Here is a 19,275-nt window from a genome sequence, read left to right on the forward strand (position 1 = left end):
TTTGCTGCGAATTGCGCGACAGGATCCCATCTGCACCCTGATATTTTCAGTAATGTCGGATTCAATCGTTTCGTTCGTATATTGACGTCACCAAATGAATGAATTAGGTTCACGAGATTTTGTAACAGCAATACATTTTTATTGTTGAAATGTTTGTCGGATAAAAATCGGTCCGGGTTAGCCGGAGTTCCGGGTTATCGGGGGCCGACTTATCGGGGTTCCACTGTAATTTGATTTGGCAGATTTGCACTATAAATAGCGATGAGAAAAAAAATTAATATAAATAAATTCCATTAATTACATGTACCTATGTTACTGAAAAAAATACTTTCAAATTAATCCCATACAGTACAAAAAACAGAAATAGGGAACTGTCTAAGTTTGATCCCTTATATTATGAATACCCTGTCACTGTTTATGCAAAATATCGATGTATTATGAATTAGCCCCATTTATTTATTATATTTTGCATAATACAACGGCTCAACTAAAAACTATTATATATAATACAAAATGTTAAAATACAAAATAACCAGGATTTTCGTTATAGAAAGACATGTTACTGATTGCTCCCTTTTAGCAGTAAAAACCAGAGGTGGCCGGGGAGAGTGAGAGAGAGGCACAAATAATTTTACCGAAATTAATGTTCTTTTTCTCCCTCTGCCAATGCTAACCAGTAAATAATTTCATTTTGTGCCCATATCATTCAAAATCACAATTAACACAAATTTTGAGTTGAGCCTCTGTTATACTTTTCTCTAAATCCAATAACGTCTAAAGGAGAACGCGCACTGAGTCGGCTCAGATCGGTCGGCTCATCTAAGAACAATCGGCAGATTTTGCTATACATGGAAATAAATGAGCTAACGCGCACCGGTCGAGAACGTTCGACTCGGACCGGTCAGAACGTCTCGGCATCAACGAGGAATGATATCAGGGGCAAAAACTGCCGAACGGTCAGACTATTTTGATTTTGGCCTTTTGATTGTAATAAATGTTTCTGATAATTCTCAGATCTTTGTTGTCAATTTCAATTTCTCGCATTAGTTATTAATTTGTCATGTTTTCTCTGTTAAATGCTTTCTGGTAATCTATAAAGCATACGTATATATCGCACCTTGAAAAAAAAATTGACATTATCCCAAAATCTAGATATTTCAGTATGACCGTTTAAAGTTTTTCGAACAGTTCTGTAATGGATGTTGAACTAAAATAACCGAATTAAATACTATAATTAATGTTATTTAACAGTTTGATTAAAGTACAGTTAGTTTCTACCGAAGAAGGCAAGTTAATAATGTAACTACTAATTTAGAAAAAAAATTTAAAAAAAAATCCTTATAGTGCCACTTTTGTTTTACATAAAAGTTCTGATTATTAGAATAAAAAGTCAAGGTAATATTTACCTTATGATAAAAAAAGAGAAAAATAAAACGAAATTGTATCATATTAAAAAGAAAAATCGTTTATTTCGTAAAAGTAAACAAACTATAATACTTAATGAAACTTGAACATTTTTTCGAACTTAAAATGATTAAAAAACTTAAATATTATCCAAACATACTTTGATAATAGGATTTGTAATAATTGGGAATTAAGCCAGCATCAATAAGACTTCTTACATCATCTTTCTTTCTCCGTGATATATCCAATTTACGCTGATACAGAGGTTTGATTTCTGAAGGACGACTATTTCTATTGGTTCTTTTATTTAAGTCAAGCTCTTTAAAATCATCAAAGTAAGATGTTTTGTAGCTTATTTTTATCTCTTCATGTTCGTTTTTCTCAACTTTGATGACTTTTAAATCAGACAGTTTTACAACTTGGCCATCTACGCTCTTATTCAGCCTCGGAACCGGTAATTGTTTTATATCCAAGAAATCGCCATAGCTCATTTCATTTACAGCGAAAGGTGTCCCTTTTTTGCGGTTCGAATAACCCAAACATATTGCGAAGGTACGTATATTGATCCTGACTTAAGACATCTTTCGACTTGTTTTTCATTCAAAGAATGTACAGCGTCTCCTTCGTTCTCAGTATGATGACATTCAATTCTTCATCAGCAGTTAGAGACTTTTTCTGTTGATACGTTAAAATACAACTACCTATCTCATTAGCTCCGCGATTTCCTTGTGTTTCATCCCAAAAGAAGCATTCAGTTGTGTCCTGTTTGAGTTTAGAGATAGTGAAATTTAAGCAATTTACTTTAGACTTGTAATAGAAAGTTGATACCTCACCATTTGGAACGGGCATTACAGCTTGCAAGTCATAACATGCCACAATAAAACTGTGTGACACGTTCTCTTTATCATTAGCCTTTTCCTCGCGACTCTTTTCTTTTTCAGCCAAATGTCGCTCATAATTTTCTTTTTGTGCATCTTTTTCACAATCTTCAGCAATCTTGTATTTAGTACATTGCTCACATTGATCCTTCTTTGGTACAAAAAACCCAATATTAAATTCCTCGTTAAATATTTTTCGATTTGTGTATCATTACATAGGGTGATGTTTGTTGTATAGTCTTCTTTGTAATCAAAATAAATATCTGTTAAGGTTTTTCCGCCATCTATATATTCCTTCGTTGTTTGTTTCCGCTAATAATGACTTTCAATTCGAAGTATACTATTGATGTGACGTTTTACTCCTTCTGTCAAGTCAATTGACACTTTTCGATGTTTTCCATGTTTACCTCTATGTTGACCTTCTAGTATACCAATCATATTATTTTTCTTCTCAATAACTGTTCTGATACATCTATCTGTTATATTTAATGTATTTTTAAAAAATGTACATATTTTTCTATTACCATTGACATCAAAATAGAACGCACTTTTTAACTTTCTAGTCGAATTTGCTTTCTGGTATTGATACTTTGGATGGATCTCTTCAATATTACGCGCGATATATTCTCTTTGTCTGATCAGCGAAGCCATTCCCCAATTATCATGGAATAATCGTTTTCTTGATTCCTCATTAATTTTTTCTGGGCATTTCAGGCGACAACTTAATCCACAAGAACTTTTTACAGTTTTAGCTGAGAACACTTTTTTTGATCTAGAACTCGAAACATATTCTTGTCCAGAGTCTTTTAAAGACTTAGCAGTTTTGGCATATCGTTCATTTTTTTTTGTTTCCTAGGTTTGTCGATCCTATTTCCAACAGTGGATGGAATATCCTCCATGACATTATTATCTGCAATCCGAACATTTTCATAATAATCTGTTATATTGTCCTTTTCATGAGCATTTTTCAGTGCGTAACAAATGATAGGAAAAAGGGTAAGTCCGTGATAATACACATTTATGACATTTATTCTATCATGACATTTTAGTTAAATCTGACAGTTGTCACATTTTATTTTCAATTTGGAATAAAAACAAATCAAATGTGTTTCTTGCATTTATAAAATGGTATTTTGTTTGATTTGTATAGTCTTATAAATTATACAGATTATATTTGTAATATTATTATCTAATTAAAAAAAATATTTTTTTTTATTATGGCGCCATCTATCGACAACTAGAATAACTAGAATAAATGTTATAAATGTCACCGACGAAATGTGATCACCGACGTGCCTTTTTTCTGTCACATGCAATTTAATGCGTTAGAAAGAAATCGAAAAACTGTGACGCACTGAAAGATGATCATGAGAAAAAGAATAGTTAGCAACTCATCACCAATGTCGTTAGATATAGCATGTTCATTAAAATCCTCGTTAAAAGAATTTGAATTATTTTCATTTATAATTGTCGTCAAATCACCACTATTTTTACTTACTACTTCTTCATGTATGATTATTTCGTTCTCATTAGAAAGTTCTGAATTTTTGAAGTTATACTTCTTTAGGCGCGATTGAGGGTAAAATTTCATAATACTGCGCGCATGCGCACACACAGTATGACAGGAATGCTGAATCTTTCAAGTTATGTATAAATACATATATCAGTACCAGAAAAGGTGTGAAAACAATATATTTAGTCGAGGCATTGAAGGATTGAAGTGTGGATTTTTTTGCAATAAGACGGATTTTAATGCGGATTGGTGCGTTGGATTCGTGAGAATGTCAGGAAATTTTGTGATCTAATGTAATGAATAAGAAATCTCAAATTGCATTTGTGCATAAGAAAAATGCATTTCAAAAGTGCATTTTGAAATAGGCAATTATTATGTGCAGGTACCTACATGCTTTTCTGTTTACGAATTTTTTGTATAAATGTACCTATTTACGAATGTTTCTTCTAAAATTTAGGAATATATTAATTGTATAATACATTTAAGTATGTAGTAATAATTTTCTTTACAATTTTTATTTACCTATTTGTTTTTTTTTACCTAATATCGCCCGTGTCTAGCAAGTGTCTGCGTAGGCTAGCGGTATGTGTGTCTAGTTACGGGCGTGTTAGTACTTGGTTCGATTCCCCATAAGGAAAATTTTTTGTGTATTATTAATGGATATTGACATCTTAGACTACTATGGACTTAAAACATGATTAAAAATAATTAAAATAATTAATCGGGATGTTGCCCAACTATTTACCAAGTTGCAAATTTATAGTAATTGCCTATTTCAAAATGCACTTTTCAAATGCATTTTTCTTATGCACAAATGCAATTCATTACATTAGTTCACAAAATTTCCTGACATTCTCACGAATTCAACGCTAGAAACTGCATTAAAATCCGTCTTACTGCGCCAAAAATCAACAGTAAAGCCTTTTTTGTGCTTCAATGCCTCGACTAATTAGTGGTTTTAGTAAATATATTTATTATAATTTTTGTGTCTTTGGATTTGTCTTTCTCAGGAGTAAGATGAGTATTATTAAAACATTATATTGTATATTTATTATACGTCACCTTGTCTGTTTGTTACCGTGAATTGTCATTAGGTACGTCCGAACCGATACAGACACAGTCCTCGTAGCGTATTTGGTATAGCATTCGGCTAGAGATCGAGAGGTCTTGAGTTCGAATCCGGAGCAATCCTATACTTTTTTTTATTTTTTTTAAGCGGTAAGCACAAAATTATTTTGGTGTTTAAAAAAAATTAAAAGAAACTGTTTAAAGTATATTTATTTTTAAGAAATCATATAATAGAAGTATAACTTCTTACGTGCGTACAAAGTACACACACATTATTTGTTTCATCTACGTAAGCTACACATTTAGTGAAAGAATGTTAGGAAGAACTTGGAGAACATGTAGAAGATCTTGTAGAACAGGAGGACGAGCTGAAAGAAGAGGAAAATCTGGAAGTAGATGAAGAGTTAGATTTGCGTCATCTTTTTTTGGGGGGTGCGTAGGTTCTGTCATCGTCCGAAGCGTGTGAAAAGTCACCACTGTCATCACTGAATAAGTTTTCGTTGTTAAACGAACCGAAGTCGTTGCTGGATGTTTGTAAATGGTTGGATTTAGTTTCTGTAAAAACTAAACTTCGGCATTTTTTTCCATTTTTTCAGGTACTGGATTTTGACTACCTCTATTTTGAGCTACTAATTGTAATATTCTTCTACTTCTACTGTGTGAATTGTCCATGATTATAACCTTCTTCTTAACGTGCCCTATCAAGTCCCCTTGACGTTGGCGATTAACATGGCGAAACTGTCTCTGTCTCGAGCTATTCTAAATAGGTGTTCTGCTTTCTTTATTCCTGTCCACTCCCGGATATTCTTCAACCAAGAGACCTGCTTTCTACCAATTCCTCTGCGTCCTTCGATTTTACCCATCATAATAAGTTGAAGAATATTATACCGGCCTCCCCTTACTACGTGTCCAAAATAGGCCATATTTCTATATTTGATGTTATCAAGCAGCTCGCGCGTAGCATTTGCTCTCTTAAGGACTGCCACATTTGTCAGCATAGCCGTCCATGGTATTTTCAGAATACGTCTGTGCAGCCACATTTCAAAGGCCTCCAAACGGTTAATGGTGGATATTTTTAATGTCCAGGCTTCGACACCATACAAGAGGACTGACCAAATGTAGCATTTAATCATGCGCTTTTGAAGTTGAAGTTGCAAGGTATCATTACAGAAGAATGACCTCATTTTTAAAAATGTCGTGCGGGCTATCTCGATTCTACATTTTATCTCTTTATCTGGATCTAGTTGTTCAGTAATATGGCAACCAAGATATTTAAAACTGGGTACTCTTTGAATTATATGACCATCAACATATAACCGTGAATCTTGATGGGCCAAACGGCTAAATACCATGTATTTTGTTTTTGAACAGTTTATATTTAGGCCAAACTCTCTTTCCACTGTGTCAATGGCATTTAAAAGGTATTGTAATCCATTCATATCATCACTTAAAATAACTGTATCGTCTGCAACTCTGATTGTATTTATCAGAATTCCATTAACCTTCACACCCCATTCCAAATTATGCAGCGCTTCCTTAAATATTCTATCTGAATACAAATTTAACAACAGTGGGGACAGTATACAACCCTGTCTGACACCTCTTTGTATTTTGCATATTTCTGTTGATTTTCCATTTATGCAAGCTGTCGCTGTTTGACGCCAGTATAATTTTTCTATGATTCGTGCATCTTGACTATCAACTCCTTTATCCTTTAATATTTTAATTAATTTGTGATGTTGTACTCGATCAAAGGCCTTCTCATAGTCAATAAATACAGCAAAGACGTCTTTCCTTTGATCTCGGCATTTCTGCAATAGCACGTGCAAAGAGTGCGTCCCGGGTTCCCAGTCCATTTCTGAAGCCAAATTGTGTTTCATCCTGGTCTTCTTCACATTTATCTCTGATTCTACTGTAGATGATACGTAGAAAGATTTTCAAAGTGTGGCTCATAAGGCTTATCATTCTATAATCGCTACAGTTTTTCGGACGTTGTTTTTTTGGTAGGGTTATGAATTCGGACTTTAACCAATCTTCAGGGATATCACCAGTCGAATAAACATCATTGAAAAGTTTGACTAGTATTCCAATGTTTTCCCAATGATTATAACCCCTTAAACAAAAAAAAGTCTATGCAGTTAGCAATATTTTCATGGTGTATTTAAACATTAAAATTATGTACTTTTTCAAGAAATAATCACAGTTATTTATGTTATATTATTATAAAACTACTACACACGAGAAACTGCAAATGTCTTTTATTTATTAAAATACAGCATGATTGTCCTATTATTTTTACTAAAAGACTGACATCTAACTAAATTTGACATTTATCGAGTTACAAAAAACAGTATAATCTTATTCCACCCCTTAGAAAAACTGGCACTTAACGAAAAATGCTATTATTAAATTCGTTGATATAAGAACTTAGTCATTTAGGTTATTCAAAAACCGACACTATACTTAAAATGTCAGTTTTTCATTCAATAACTAGGCAGAATAACTGTACATAATTTACGTGAAAACCGGCACGACGTGCTTCTCCCTCAACAATCCGCCGGAAACTGATAGAGTGCCACTTTTTAAATTTAAATTACCACTTTGACAAAACACCTAAAAGTCAAAAGTGACACTTGCGACTTCTAGGAGAAACTATGCGAGCTATTAGAACAGGAGTCTCTTCAAGAGGAGCGTTTAGTCAAAAGTAATGCAGATGTCGCTATAACTAAAAATTTGTTTTCAGTTTAGTGCCACTTTTGTTTTTAAGATGCGATATCACAATTTACATCCCTGCATCTCTAAAATAGCACTTGTACAGCAGAAAGGGCCTCTCGTGTTCCCAAAGCATCACGAAATCCGAATTGTGTTCTTGTTAGTTGTTCCTCACACTTTGTATATATTCTTTTGTGAATGATCTTTAGAAATGTGTTCATAAAATAACAACAAATAGTAACTTATTAATTCTTATATATTTATATTTATATAATAATAAGCTGATAAATCATGACAGGTTTATAATGGCCACATTGTAATCCCATCACAGTTCATCTGCAGCAAAATTTTACAACAAAACGTGCCACCAAATTTTGTACATTGATATTAAAGCTTCACAAAAACACCAGCAGTTTTAGGTAATGAACGCTTCGGGCGGGTTTGTGTCTCAAAAGCCGGCGAACGATCCACATCTGCAGCTGGATAATATTATCTCTTTGGAGGGCTTGCAGCCACTAACCATAACAAGGCCTAGCAGAGTAACACTTTATGCGACTTTTTCCAAAGTACGTCGTTACTTATTCCTCGCCCGAGACGGTTCACTTGTCAAAATGGAAGAATTCTGAAAGAAAAAAAATATTAAAACGAGGAATATAAAGAATATTCTTCTTTATTTATTTAGTTGCAAATTTACAATCTACTCCACTGAGTAATAAATAAATAGGTTATATTTTGTAGTATTCATGTGCCAGGTACAATTCAGCAATGGCTCTCCGTACAGTTACTCAAGAAGGTCTTCTGGCCAGATTCGTTTCAATCTTCTATCTTCTAAGAGCAGATCGAATAGGTTTCTTACGAACAGATTGTCATGATCTGATGAACGTTCTTTGTTCAGTCGAGACGATATTTGATCTTTTATTAATGGGATTTTTAGATCGCTATGTAAGGTTAGATTTTTTACATACCAAGGTGCTCCAGATATCATACGACGTGTCTTGGTCTGAACTAACTGTAATATTTTGTTATTGGCTTAGTACATCTCCAGAGCACAATCCCATCATCATCATCATTCAAGCCGGATCTTTAAACTGCTGGATATAGGTCTCCCTCAGTCTTTTCCATGCATTTCTGTTTTGTGCTGTTTGCTTCCAGTTTTTGTCGATCCTTTTTATGCCATCAGGCCATCTGGTTGGCGGACGACCTCTACTTCGATATGTTTCTTGTCTTGGTCTCCAAAGTATTATTCGCTGTGTCCATCTGTTATGTATCCAGCCCAGTTTCACTTTAGGGTCATAATTCGATCCCTACGAGAAATGCCTAACATTGAGCATTCCATGGCTCTTTGGATACATATAGCTAATACAATACAATTAATTTATAGTTGCCATGAAGTTATTGCAGAAAACCTGAATCTTAAGCTTATTATAAAGTCATTTGTATTTGAGTGGTATGGTTAAGCTTCCAGCACAGGTAGAAAGTAGAAAGTACTAAACGTTACTCCATCGTACATTTAATTATTATACCTGCTATTCAGTGTGTTTACCTCTTGAACCTTAATGACACCAGTCAAGTACAAATGACTTTGTAATAGGATTAAGATTAAGGTTTGTCTGCAATAACTTGATGGCAATTGTACATACTTACCATTTCAGTGGTAAGACAGTTGATAGCGTGTTCCACGGTTTTCTTGTGATGAGATTTCGAAGACGTATGGGTTCCTTGCCTCAAGGGAGTCGTTGGACAACCTAATAAAATTTAAACTAATAAAGAAACTGGTGAATAATTTTCAAAACGTGCCAGGATTAATTAATATTCAAAAAAAGGATAACAATATGGAATAGATGGGAACTGGAGTTAGGATTTACGGTGGTTAAAAATAATGATCTCGATATTATCAATTAAATATCTGAAGAATATAAAATTTAATTTTTTATTAATTTTTCATCAGCATTATGTCATCTAAGTATGACAGTGCCATACAACACATTACTTTCTATTTTCGTTTTTTTTTTTCAAATACGTTTGAAAGAAATCTTCATAAAACAAATTAAAATAAAATGAGTTAAATTAATTAATTTGAAATAAATTAAAATAAAATCAATAAAAATAAAATTAAATAAATTGAACGAAAATAAATTTGGTTACTATATACAGTATGTCCCTGTAAGTTGTATCCATATGAAAAACTTTTTTATAATTAATTTTACGAAAAAAAGTTATTCTTTATAAAAAGTTCTGCATGGTCAAAAACCCAAGATTCAACCATGATATCAAATTTTATGAATGTTATACGAGGTATGTCAAAAAGTTTGAATTTCACTCTAGAGTAAAGTAGCTTTATTTTTCACAATATTGAAAATTGCTGTTATGAAAAGTTGTTTGGAAGTAAAAACTATATTCTAATATGCAATTACATACATCCTTCTAATTGAAAAAATTTTTTTTGAAAAATTATGGATAACTAACATTATTTTCAGTTATTTCAATTCTGATAACACTTTTATTATCAATTTTACGAAAAAAAGTGATTCTTAATAAAAAGTTCTGCATGGTCTATAACCTAAAAGACAACCATTTTATGTCAAATTTGATCAATTTTATACGAGGTATGTCAAAAAAGATAAATTTAGATCAAAAATCAAGTACCTTTATAGTTCAGAATGTTTCAATTAGAAGGATGTAATTACATACTGAAACAGTTTTTAATTCTAAATAACTTTTCATAATAACAATTTTCGATATTGTGAAAAATAAACGTATTTTACTCTTGAGCGAAATTCATATCTTTTGACATACCTCGTATAAAATTGACAAAATTTGACATAAAATGATTGTATTTTAGGTTTTAGACCATGCAGAACTTTTTATTAAGAATCTTTTTTTTTCGTAAAATTAATAATAAAAGAGTTATCTGAATTGAAATAACTGAAAATAATGTTAGTTATTATACATAATTTTTCAAAAAAAAATTTCAATTAGAAGGATGTAATTGCATACTAGAATATAGTTTTTAATTCCAAACAACTTTTCATAATAGCAATTTCCAATATTACGAAAAATAAAACTACTTTACTCTTGAGTGAAATTCAAACTTTTTGACATACCTCGTATAATATTCAAAAAATTTAATATTTTATGGTTAAATCTTAGGTTTTGGACCATGCAGAGCTTTTTATAAAGAATAACTTTTTTTCGTAAAATTAATAATAAAAAAGTTTTCCATATGGATACAACTTACAGGGACATACTGTATAAAAGAAAAAAATTAGAATTGAAATAAAATAAATTAAATTAAAATAAATAAAAAAAGTAAATTAAAAGAAGATAAATCATAGTAATAAATAGATAAATTGAAGTAAATTTAAAATTAAATACGATAATAAAACTATGTTCCCCTCCTTGGTCACTCCCGGACTGCCAGATCCCGTTTTAACCATAAAATGTTCAATTACCAAAAATATGTGTATGCTTCGAAAACATGCAAAAATTATTAGGAATCTACTTTACATCACCCTTTCCCATTAGTTATGAGGTATAGCAAATTTATTTCTTCGTCAAATTTCAAAAGCTTTTTTAAAAACCTTTAATTGTTATCAATTATATCAAGTAGTATGATATAAGCTGTCAGAAATAAATTTACTCAATTTATTTTTAAATTTCTAATGTCTACAAAATCACCCATTCATTCCCATTTGTTGCGATGGAATGGTCAGCCTAGCGCATACCACAGAAGTTAGTGTGTAGGGTGCTATTCTAAGGAAATACTAGATGCCCTAGTTTGACTTAGTAATATCATTGTTTATGTAGTAATAGTTGGTCAACGTAACGGGTAAATTTAGTCACCACCATTTCTGTCAGGGTTGCAATGTCAGGCGTAACTACGATAAATCCAAAATGCCTAGACAGCAAGTTCGATACAACCCTATTCATAACACACTAGCTCGCATACATGTTAAGAAAAATAAATGTATCGAAGAATATAATTTAGAAATTGAATTAAAGATGTCATGCTATTATATGTATAATGTATGTATAGTAGTATGACATCATTAATTCAATTTCTAAATATAGTCTTCCATATATTTATTTTTCTTAATTTATGTATGCGAGTTGGTGTGTTATGAATAGGGTCGTATGCAACTTGGTGTATATGCATTTTGGATTTATCGTAGTTACGCCTGACATTACAACCCTGACAGAAATGGTGGTGACTGTCTTAATTAGAATCAAACAAATTTACTCGTTAGGTTGACCAACTATTACTATATAAACAATGGTATGTTCGTAGGGAGTTTTATAACTTTTCAAAGTAAGGCAACCAGGGAAAGAAATAAGTGGAAGGAAGTATCAATATTTCGAGTTTATGTATTATTTTTAATTATAATAATTGTTAATATACACCAAAAAAGCAATATGAATATTCAATAAAACAAAGACATATCTAGTTAATCAAATAAATCCGTCAAATCGTAATATTAAAAAATTTTATAAATTAATGATTTAATTTACAAAGTTTAATTTAAAATTTAATTTACAAAATTTAATTTTAATTTACGTGATCTCCTTTAACAACGTATTTAAAATTCTTAAAATTGTAATAGTAAATAGTTGGAAAGACTTACTCAAAGACTTGCCCATGCATTCACTTTTCAATGTCAAAATTATCATCTTATTCAAAATGGGCAAACTGAATTAAAAAATATACACAAGCCGAAATTCCACCTGGTGAAGGTCTCTTGAACTTAACGATCTTGGGGGGTCAAAGTTACTAAGAAGAGGTGTCTTAGACAAGATAAGATCCTTAGGGTATCTTAGCTCCTCGCCCCACTGGCAAAAGGTCACAAAAAAGGATAGAGGCAATATTGTATTAAAATGAAAATCTACTGGCAAATAGAATCACAGAAGTAAATCAGAGATATGGACTTTCATTAAACGTTAAGAAAACAAAATGTATGATGATCTCTAAGAAGGAACAGCAATTTGGACGAATCAGTGTGAATGGTCAACAAATAGAAAGAGTAAAAACATACAACTACCTTGGTACGAACGACAATGAAACTTCGTGTTGGATATCTTGTTGACTGCAACTATTGATAAATATGTGCAAGAAAAATCTTTGGAATTGAGAAGAAATGCAGACAACAAAGATATGCTAAAGAGTTCATTGAGAAACTATCAGCCACATTGAAACATATATAATACTACATTATTGTATACCGAGAGCTACGGAAGTTTTGATGTAAATTTGTCTTCTTGCATAGCCTCCTTGATAACAGGTAGACCTAGAAATAGCGCTATCGGGGGATGGCAGGAGACATATTTAAGTCAAAACGAAACCGTCTATTTTTTTATTTTTACTAATGCCATACTCTGTATGAGAGTACAAAGACTCGTTTCATATAGTTTCTCTGAACCGCATTTTTGGAATATTTTCCTAGCGGTGCCTTTTGATATTTTCATATCTGGGTCAACAGAAAACTAGAATCGAGTCGACATTTATTTCCATTTATTTCACTTATTCCCCGTTAGAGGGCATTTTAACCTTACTCCGGTATAAATAGTTTTATTGTATACCGAGAACTACGGAAGTTTTGATGTAAATTTGTCTTCTTGCATAGCCTCCTTGATAACAGGTAGACCTAGAAATAGCGCTATCGGGGGATGGCAGGAGAAAGATTTAAGTCAAAACGAAACCGTCTATTTTTGTATTTTTACTAATGCCATACTCTGTATGAGAGTACAAAGACTCATTTATATAGTTTCTCTGAACCGCATTTTTGGAATATTTTCCTAGCGGTGCCTTTTGATATTTTCATATCTGGGTTAACAGAAAACTAGAATCGAGGTCGAAGGAGACAGATTTAGGTCAAAACGAAACCGTCTATTTTTGTATTTTTATATATAATACTGTTATGATATTAGTAATCACTAAATGCTAAACGTTGATCAGTATAAAACATAATATACTACACAAAACAAAGAAAACGATATGAAAAAGCCTTCTTGTGCGGCAAAATTTTGAATCTCAATAATCAACTCAGTGGGTGAACAACAGAAAATAAATAAATGTAAGTTACTTAAACCCGGTCCAAAATGCATGACCAATTTAGTTCCAAGTGATGTTATGTGAGGATGTGGGCACAAAGTACATCAGATTTTTAGCTATATCTATTTAGGGCATGAAATTAGAATGGGAAAGACAATCAAACCTGTGAAATCCAGAGTCGTATGACTCCAGAGTCCAGATGACTTGAGAAAAACAGTGGAAAATTGGATACATAAGACACAACATAGAGAACAATGGAGGAATATGGAAGAGACCTATATCCAACAGTCAATTCAAGGGGTTGAGGAATGATGATGATGATAACTTAAACCTGGAACTAGTATACAACGTGAACTATTGGTAAACATTCATATTATTATAATCTATGTGAGTACATGTACTTATTTTCTTTGTAAACAGAAAACTCAAAATATCGATTAAGAAAAACCCGAGACACTCGTCGCATCCGGTAGTGTCATCACTCACCCATATCTCCACTACTTGATGATTCGGTAAAAGAGGGTGTACCTTCAGTCCAGGTCGGAGTGGAGCCTTCAACGGAGGTCGGGGGTGTCCATGCCAACCCCCTGGAATGACTCGAATATCCACCCGCACCTGAACTGCCCGATTCTACACTAAGCGATGATGATTTGTTTTCTGGACGAGATTCTAGCTTAATGTCACTTATGCTACAATAAAACATATACAAACATGTAACTGGCTTCAACATAAGCAAACGACTAGACAAGTATACGAAAACGGTAAATTAAATTTACTATATTCTGTCCTCTTGAGAATGATTGCACGAATTCTATAACGTATACCATTATCCTTCATAAACCATAGATGCCGAATCGGCAGATCCTTCGTTTTCCTCTTAAACCTATGTTAACCCTAGAAGCTATTGTATCAGCTACCTTAATTTCATAATGCAGGGAGGATACAACGAAAGATAGTAAGTAAAGACATTTCTAATGAAGAAATGCTTATGAGTTACTTTAATGTTTTGAATGACCTTATAGTGTATGAAAAATTTTCTGTATAAAAGGTAATTTATTTAAAAAACCTAAAAAGGGCTACAAATATAACAGAACGTTTTCGCTCTCTAAAAAGAGCATAATCAGTGTTCTTAAAGGCTTGGCATGCTGAGCCACCAAAAATACATCGATATTTAAAAGGTTTTAATGGAGATGTATTTTTGGACGCTCAGCATGTCAAACCTGTAAGAACACTGATGATGCTCTTTTTAGAGAGCGAAAACGTTCTGTTATATATTATATATAATAGCCCTTTTAAGGTTTTTTTAATAAAATATACCTTTCATAAAGAAAATTTTTCATCAATTTTTTTTGTAATTAATGGTATACTGCCAGCTACAGGAAATTCTTCCTTGTGGATTGTTTGTATTTATGATGAGGTGCTGTGCTATCAACCCCAAGAGGGCAGAATATATTTTCAGCAAGCATTAAGCAGCAGAATAGCAAATGTAAGTAGATAACTAGTAAACACATGTTCGTTTATATAAAATGAAAACACTAAATAAGTATTTTGTCAGCAATGGATGAAAACTTCTTTTTATCTATCAATTTGCTATTCAGCCACAGCTTAGTAGGTTTGGATCCTGCGTATGAAAAAAAAGTTGATTAATAGCAAGCTGAAAATTTTGATATATGGGAACACTGGAACAGGTGCAGTTGTAATTGTGGAACAGCTTAAAAATTTGGAACGGTGAGACCACGAAAACGGCACATTTATTTCGTCCGACAGAACAGACTTAAACTCTCCGAACAGAGATTAAACTCTCATGCAAAAATCAGACTGCTATTTATCACCTGTCATAATTCCTGTCATTTGACATATTCTACATGTTCCACTCATTAAAACGCCCATTTGGTGATAAATAGCAGTCTGATTTTTGCATGAGAGTTTAATCTCTGTTCGGAGAGTTTAAGTCTGTTCTGTCGGACAAAATACATGTGCCGTTTTCTGTGGTCTGACCGTTCCAAATTTTTAACCTGTTCCGCAATTAAAACTTCCCCTATTCCAGTTTTCCCATATATCTCAAAGTTTGTCCGACTAGACACCCTTAAGCTATTAACAAATTTTCAGCTTGCTATTAATCAACTTTTTTTTCATACGCGGGATCCAGACCTATAGTTATTGAACCATAATGAAGAAATGTTAATGAACCTAATGTTTTGAATATCGTCGTAGTTTTAAGTGAATAATAAATAAGTTCTGATAATACTGAAAACTATTTTTGTTTTTCTAAATTGTTTCATAATTTAACAAACAATTCGACTTTTGTTGGTTAGGTGCCTGCATGACTTTCTTAAGACAAAATCATTCACCGATTTTCTCTCTTATATTAAGGTACATGCACTTTTTCTTTGATAATAATTAGGCTATACCGTTTTGTAAATAATTATATTACATATAAATTTTTTCGTAAGTAGTTGGAGCGCATTTTTTGTAAATTACATATTTGTTCCGTTTCATTTTACATTTATTTTACACCAAATGTTTATTACTTGTGAATAAATATATTTTTTTTAAATGCAAGAGGTTTCTTGCATTTTATTATTTTGTGCAAATAATTTTGGAATTTTCAGATGTTGAGGAATCTTCAGATAATAGAGCTGTATGCACAGGTAGAAAACAATAGTTGTCAGAATTGTCAGTAGTACGAAAAAGTTTTATGAATTTTAATGTAAATAGCGTAAGCAAGAAGCCTTGAGTTTACAATACGCTCTCGCACATAAAACGCTACTTTAAACTTGCAGGTACCTACCATAGAGTTATATATTAGCATAGAGAGAGTATCATTCAGAGCGAAGTGACGACACCATCTTTTTTATTTGGATTAGCTCTGTTTCACTCTTACGCATAGTAAAGCTGCTACAGTTGTCCTCCTCTTCTGTGCCTATATTCACACTGAATGTCATCATAGATTTTCGATACAATGTGTTAGAAAGAGATGCAGCAAACCAGTCCATGAGATCTTGTCGTCAGGAAGCGCGGAAGGTTGGCTCCCTCTATGTTAATATATACCTCTATGGTACCTACTTATTTTTGTTTGTTATAATGTGGAGGGGTCTCCCCCAAAATTTCAACTGTCATCAACACGCCTAACTTCACGCGCAACTTTGATACATCGATTAATTCAATTTCAATAATATTCTAAATATTTATTTTTCTTAATATTTTGTTTGCGAGTTGTTGTGAATATGATAGGATCGTATCCAACTTAGTGTTATGCTTTTTGGATATATCAAAGTTGCGCGTGTTGATGACAGTTGATCTTTTGGGCCGCACTTAGAGAAGTAATACAAAATTAGAAACAAAGGCTTCACAATTATTTTGTGCTTTGTATGAAATGCTTTCTTTTGTTACTCATAAATTAAAACTTTTACTAGATATATCACATTATAGGTTAGTGTAATAACACAGTATTAAAAACAAACAGTAGTGACACTATCGTCGGCGTCTTTGAAGTTTTTGAACTCTATTTTTGTATAGACAGTCATCTTGTCTTCTGTCATCATGGGCGAAAAGTTACGACCGGACTGGCTCAATGAAAGATATGTCTGGTAATCAGAATTACTTAAAGCCCTATTGTAGGGCGTAGGGTTAGAAAGATTAGACGAATTAAATAGTGTCAAATAAATTATCAAATCTTTGAATGAGTTCAGTAGTTCACAAAAATTATCTAAAAAAAGACTGGAGGCTAAGTTAGACTTCTATCAGCCTAGAGAACAAGCTGGATTTAGATCTGGATATAGCACTAACGACCACTTACTGGTAATAAAAAACCTAATAGAGAAGTCTGCGGAATAGAACAAACCATTGGCACTGATATTCGTGGACTACGAGAAAGCATTCGATACCATAAGCCAGCAGAAAATGTTAAAAGCATTGACAGAATGCCGAATAGACCATCGCTACATTAACATGATCAAATATATCTACCAAAAGGCAACGGCTAGCGTAAGACTGCCTGAACAACAAACAAATACATTCTGTATACAGCGAGGAGTACGGCAGGGAGACACCATCTCACCAAAGCTATTCACAACCCTTTTAGAAATGGTATCAATATAAGTGGAGAGAAGCTCAGTCATTTGAGATTCGCAGATGACATCGTCCTTATAGCCGATCGTATGGATGATGCAATAATAATGTTGAACAAATTATATTACGCCTCCTTAGAGGTCGGACTAAAGATTAACATCAACAAGACGCAAATAATGACTAATCTGGTGCTAAATCGTAATATTGTTGTTGATGGAATGGATATTTAGCAGACTGCATCTTATAAGTACTTGGGACATGAAATTCGGTTGGGACGAGATAACCAGACGTGCGAACTCCCACGTAGCATAGGATTAGCCTGGGCAGCATTTGGTAAACTGAACTATGTATTTAAATCGGACTTGCCCATATGCCTCAAAAGGAAAATCTTTGACCAGTGTGTGTTGCCTCTACTCACTTATGGAGCCGAAACATTAACTAACAAAAAAGGTAGTGAACAAGATTCGCGGAACTCAGAGGGCTATGGAGCGCCAGATGTTGGGTGTCTCCCTGAGAAACCGAATCCCAAACGAAGAAATACACCGTAGAACAAAAACAACAGACGTTGTCGAAAAAATCGCGTCGCTTAAGTGGAATTGGGCAGGACACGTCGCCAGATTGCCAGACAACCGATGGACAAAACGTATTGTCGAGTGGAGGCCGCGAGAAGAAGCACTACGGAGCAGAGGACTACTAACCAGATGAGCCGATGATTTGAAGCATGTTATCGGTAACTGGATGCAAGCCGCACAAAATAGAGATAAATGGAAAGAGCTGAGGGAGAACAATGTCCAGCAGTGGACGCGTACGGGTTGATGATGATGAGTTCCAACAGCTTCAAAAGGCAACATATTAACGAATGTACAATCCGACAAGCGAGAGCTGGCCGGTGACCTTCCCGTATTGTGTATTTTCGCGCAAAGTCACCCGCCAGCTTGTACAAGGTTAAACAGCAGCAACTGTGCTACTACGTACCTGAGTAGCTAGTTTAGCCTTCAACATATTTAAGATTAAGCGCAGTGAGTTTTGCGACTTTTCGCCCCAATTTATCTGCACGGAAAAAAATGTGCGACTTCATCAAGGTCGCAAAGTGTCATTACTGTTTGTTATATATACTGTTATACTAAAAAAAAACTATATAACGAATTGTTAAAGTACGGTAATACAACAAATCAATTTAATATCCAATAGCACATAAGCCGCAGGTGTGACTGAATCTGAATAACATGTTTTCTATGTCAATTTAAAACCTTCATGACCAGATTCTTTTGTTAAAAGCAATAGTACGAACGCCAAACCAGAAGAAATATATTGCACAAATGATACATATTAGCCACAGTAGACGTATATGACTTTAAGCATTGAAAAACGAACTCGATATGAGTAAAAACTGGAACAAAACACGGTTTTCAAACACAAACCTACCTGTGTCTATAGAGAGAAAAAATTCGGCGGTTGTTATAAAATTCGGAAACCTCGGATGCAGTATAATCAAAATGGTTGATCCTATGGTACAAAATAATAAAATAATGAGGTGTTATATCAACTCCACACACAATGTGCGCTTCCAGTCATGACTTACG

General features: G+C 33.3%; 1 protein-coding gene across 18 annotated transcripts in view; it reads right to left on the reverse strand.

Annotated features, from left to right (window-relative positions):
* Positions 1–7,813: 7,813 nt before the first annotated feature.
* Positions 7,814–19,275, reverse strand: part of LOC126883476 (phosphatidylinositol 4-phosphate 5-kinase type-1 alpha) — a 240,122-nt gene continuing 228,660 nt past the window's right edge. For 10 of the 18 annotated variants that reach the window (XM_050649046.1, XM_050649048.1, XM_050649044.1 and 7 more), the window contains 4 exons: positions 19,118–19,198; positions 14,108–14,310; positions 9,220–9,320; positions 7,814–8,197 (listed from right to left, as the gene is read on the reverse strand). In XM_050649046.1, coding sequence (XP_050505003.1) covers positions 8,150–8,197; positions 9,220–9,320; positions 14,108–14,310; positions 19,118–19,198 — 433 coding nt within the window. In that variant the 3' untranslated portion in view covers positions 7,814–8,149. The remainder of the gene's footprint in view (positions 8,198–9,219; positions 9,321–14,107; positions 14,311–19,117; positions 19,199–19,275) is intronic. The other 8 variants (XM_050649061.1, XM_050649059.1, XM_050649053.1 and 5 more) reach the window with 5 other exon arrangements.

This window comes from Diabrotica virgifera, chromosome 4 (assembly GCF_917563875.1).
Source record: "Diabrotica virgifera virgifera chromosome 4, PGI_DIABVI_V3a".
Taxonomy (NCBI): domain Eukaryota; kingdom Metazoa; phylum Arthropoda; class Insecta; order Coleoptera; family Chrysomelidae; genus Diabrotica; species Diabrotica virgifera.